The sequence below is a fragment of the Belonocnema kinseyi genome, chromosome 7, assembly GCF_010883055.1.
Source record: "Belonocnema kinseyi isolate 2016_QV_RU_SX_M_011 chromosome 7, B_treatae_v1, whole genome shotgun sequence".
In the NCBI taxonomy this organism is placed as follows: domain Eukaryota; kingdom Metazoa; phylum Arthropoda; class Insecta; order Hymenoptera; family Cynipidae; genus Belonocnema; species Belonocnema kinseyi.
In genome coordinates this window covers 95,602,812-95,607,232 of record NC_046663.1, presented here as the reverse complement: position 1 = coordinate 95,607,232, position 4,421 = coordinate 95,602,812, and the positions used below count along the sequence as shown (strand labels likewise).

Below are 4,421 nucleotides of genomic sequence, written 5' to 3'. Positions count from 1 at the left end.
TGTAGAATACGTGCTGAACTTCCTGGGGCGCGGCCTGGTGCACTCGGGTCGTCGAATCACCATTTAGAAATGTTTTCATTATTCACCAAATTAAAATTTTTTTAATTTTCTCGTAGAATACGTATTATACCACCTGGTGCTCGATCTGGTGCACTCGGATCGTCGACACACAATTTTTAGTAATTTTAGTTGTTGAAACAATCTAAATTTTGAAGAAGTTCTTGTAGAATACGTGCTGAACTTCCTGGGGCGCGGCCTGGTGCACTCGGGTCGTCGAATCACCATTTAGAAATGTTTTCATTATTCACCAAATTAAAATTTTTTAATTTTCTCGTAGAATACGTATTATACCACCTGGTGCTCGATCTGGTGCACCCGGATCGTCGACTCACAATTTTTAATAATTTTAGCTGTTGAAACAATCTAAATTTTGAAGAAGTTCTTGTAGAATACGTGCTAAACTGCCTGAGGCACGACCTGATGCACCCGGGTCGTCGAATCACCATTTGGAATTGTTGTCATTATTCACCAAATTAAAATGTTTTTAAATTCTCATAGAATACGTATTATACTAACTGGTGCTCGATCTGGTGCATTTACAATTGTTGTTCAAATTTTTCTCTTTAACAGGCATCGAGATATCCAACTACTAGAGTTGTATTATAAAATTCCAAGGCATGTAAGGTCGCATACCAATGCCAAAATTTGGAAACTACAACATTGTGTATAGCAGCGTTACCTTACGTTTCGGAAATAAACTTCCAATACATGTAGTGGAAATTTCCAACAGAAATTTTTAACAGTGTAGAAGGGACACTCAAATGAAAATGCGCTGGGGTCCAATGGCCCCCAGTGTGGACTTGTAGGGTTAAGTTTCACTATAACAAAAGTCAATAATTTCTCAAATATTTCGTGCTAGATTATAATCTATTCTCATTTATACTATACAAACCAACGTGGTACATATTAGTTTGATTATTTTTTATCATAAAAACTGATTTTGCCGTTGAAAAGTGCGGTGTCTAAACTGCGCAATTATTGGTTAAAGAAATTATTCACGGTGATCATTTTTTGATAATTCTACTGATAGAATTTTGAAAGAAACCGAATATTCGAAATTTCTATAAAGTGGTTTTTGGTCAAACGGATGTTTGTGAATCTTTATGTTTAAAGACATGTCGTACGTGGCGGAAATCTCGATATCCTTGAAATATGCCTGGGATATCCCGACAGATTTTTGGGACATTTTTCAGGATATCCCATATCATGCCGAGATATGGAAGGAATATCCAAAAGGATTTCCAATAAAGGAAGTCATTTTGTTTATTATCCTAATTCAGTTTTTATATTATTTTGTAGGCTTCAATTCATCATTTTAAAAATCCATTTCTCTACTAGCCGAATTTACTAAAAATTTCTGTATGTCATTGTTTCCCTAGAAATCTAATATCGATTTTTAGGACCACATTGTCAATAAGCTGTATACTTTATCTACTAAAGATTGTTTAAATTAAAATTACATTATTTCTCAGTCTACATAAAACTGGCAAACTCCTAAATTAAACTTCAATTTGCACTTCCTCCTCAGTGATAATTATTATGCAATCTCTTAACTTTGATCCCTCTTTTTTTAACAATCTAAGCCTAAGATATGTCAGGAATTTCTGTTAGTGGAGCTATAGAGTATATCAACCTCTTTTGCTTTTAGTCCCTCCTCTTTTTACTACACCCGTTATGTTAATTCGTTTAACCAGTAGTATCGGAGGTGAAGGTTCTGCAGCTCATAAAAAGCTCCGCCGCGTTAAAATTGCCTTATGGTTCGTAATTACGATCTTCAGGGGTCCAATCACCGTCATTAAAATTGCGAAAAATTCAGAACACAGTCATATTCACATTTGTATAAAAATAACCAGTAACTCTAATATGCGAAAATAGACCAAAGTGGTCATTATTTAATTTATTAAATTGAATAATGTAACCCTGCAATAAAATTAATATCTACATACGTTCAAAAAAACAATTTTACAGACAGTAAAAAGGAAATAAAAAAAATCAGTGTATTCAACAAAGGGTCTAGAATAAAGCCACAATTTACGCCCTGAATATCGCGAACTTTTCAGATCATTACTTTGCCAAATATCAGAAAATGTACTTCATTTTTCTTTTTACCGTATATAACTGTTCTTGAAATTCTTCTAAAGATATCCTGCAAATTTCATTTAAAAAAATTCTCGTCCAAAGTTATCAATAACCAAATCTTGATCCGTCTTTATATTGCCGATAGGGTAATTATATAGATTAACTTTTTTTTACTGAAAGTGCGAAAAAGTACTTTTCTTGAGTCCAGATTATATGGAAATCTTCGATCGGGTATTACAGAGTATAATAAAAAAATGTTTGACGATTTAATTTTTTAAAGATTACATATAAGTACTTTAAAAAAAATAAACTTTTGTAAGTTATAAGATGGAGAATCTCTTGAAAATTTGTATTTAATACTTTTTATATTTCGTTATAAAGTTATATGCATTATTCTTATATAGTTATTCAAATACTTTATTCATAGTTGTAAAACTTAACGTCAAAATCTTTCAATTCCAAAAGAACTTTATATTTTTAAGGCTAGGTTGGATTTTTCTATAATCACAATTTCCCTATTTTTCACTTTCTGACCAAAAAATATCCATAATTTCCCCGGGAAATACGACATTTCACTGTTTGCAATAACACACAAAAAACTAGCAATTAGAAAGTTCGCGCAGTGCATTTTGGATTCTAAAAGATCCAAGTAGAATTTTTTGTGATTTCTTGTCTTCGCTATTCGACAGTCTCCACTTTCTGAATTTTATTTTACATCTTGGTGAAATGGGAATGTCACATGCTCTATAGGTCAATATAGAGCATACTTCACGCTACAAGTTGAACTAGTTCAAAGTTTCGAAAAGTTCACTATAGAGGTAAAAAAATTAAAACCTATTTTATCCGTGATTACCTCGAGAGACGATACTTAAAGAGAAAAGGGGAATTTAAAAAAAGGGAACCGCAGGAAAATAGAGTAAAGACTGTGATGCCTGAAATAATGAAATAACCATCAACGCATTGCCGTTCTATTACCTGAAGTGGGAATTTGACACATAACAATATTTTCATTTATTTGACTTTGCAGCGGATGTCCCGTCAGGCGAGAGATTAGAATTAACCAGGGTGGACAGGAGGCAAATGGGAGCTTATCTTTGTATAGCAAGCAACGAGGTGCCCCCGGCAGTCAGCAAGAGGGTTCATCTCAGAGTAAACTGTGAGTATTTGCACGCCAAAGAGCTTATGACCTGACAGAATGAGTTGACAAGTGTGTGGTCCAGGGTGACAAGACATCCTAATTATCTGCCAAGAATTTTGACGCGTTTATCAATCATTCATCATCCTTTTGTATGCTCGCTAGTATTTTCGGATAAGCGCGCCTCTTTACCTCTCAGTCGATTCATTTAAAAAGCTTCATAAGGTCTATATACCTACTTTCAGGATGATCCGACAAACTCATATTTTCCCACATTCTTTTTAATAAGCAAACTGCCAAATCATCGAGGGTCGATCCTTCGTGCAGATTTATTTCCTATCAGTGTAAAGTTCTAACAAAAAAAATGTTTTCTTATCTATCCTGGCCTCACACTAAATCTGAAGGTATTATTTTTTGTGCAAAGATATCCAATTGATATACAAAAATCTGTATAAAATGCAAAGAAACATAAGACTGTTACATTCTTGGATCATTTTGTTGCAGATCAGATTTAATCACTACTAGTCATTAAAATTATTCATCTACATTTTGTATTCATAATGGTATTCAACATTTATAATTTAGGAAAGTTAGAGTTTGGTAAAGGTGAGAGATAAAATGGAGAGCCGAAATCTATTGATGTCGATTAGAATACATTATTTTTTTGCTTTCAACTGAATAATATTTTTATCTTGATCACAAATTGCATCTGCACGTTTAGAAACATTCTATGCATGTAAAATCTCATGCTTTATATGAGCACTTTTTTCTTAATTTAAAAACAATTTTTGTTCATAATTATGAAACTAAAAACACAAACCCAAGACAACTTTCTCGGTTCCAGTTCTGTCCCCCTCTCCCAAACCTCCCTTATTAACTGAAGTTTTGGTGGGACTGACGTTATAACTACAATCTCCAGCATATGACGACTTGCTACTTAACTTTGACATGATTTCGACTCAGAAAATAAACTTATAGTATAAAGGTAATATTTGGGCATATAATCTAAAGAATGAATAATACAAAGTACAAAATAGCCTCGGAAAGGACTGGAACTTTAATTGAAAAAAGGCATGCACACGGAAAATCTATAGGTCATGTTTCAGGCGACCAATGGAGACTGGGTGTTTGGAATTCTAGGGGGGGG

General features: G+C 33.6%; 1 protein-coding gene across 1 annotated transcript in view; it reads left to right on the top strand.

Moving 5' to 3' along the window:
- LOC117176799 (lachesin-like) overlaps positions 1-4,421 on the top strand; it is a 231,141-nt gene that overhangs the window by 191,255 nt on the left and 35,465 nt on the right. Inside the window, exon 6 of the mRNA XM_033367108.1 lies at positions 3,167-3,295. Within this exon, the coding sequence (XP_033222999.1) occupies positions 3,167-3,295 (129 nt within the window). The remainder of the gene's footprint in view (positions 1-3,166; positions 3,296-4,421) is intronic.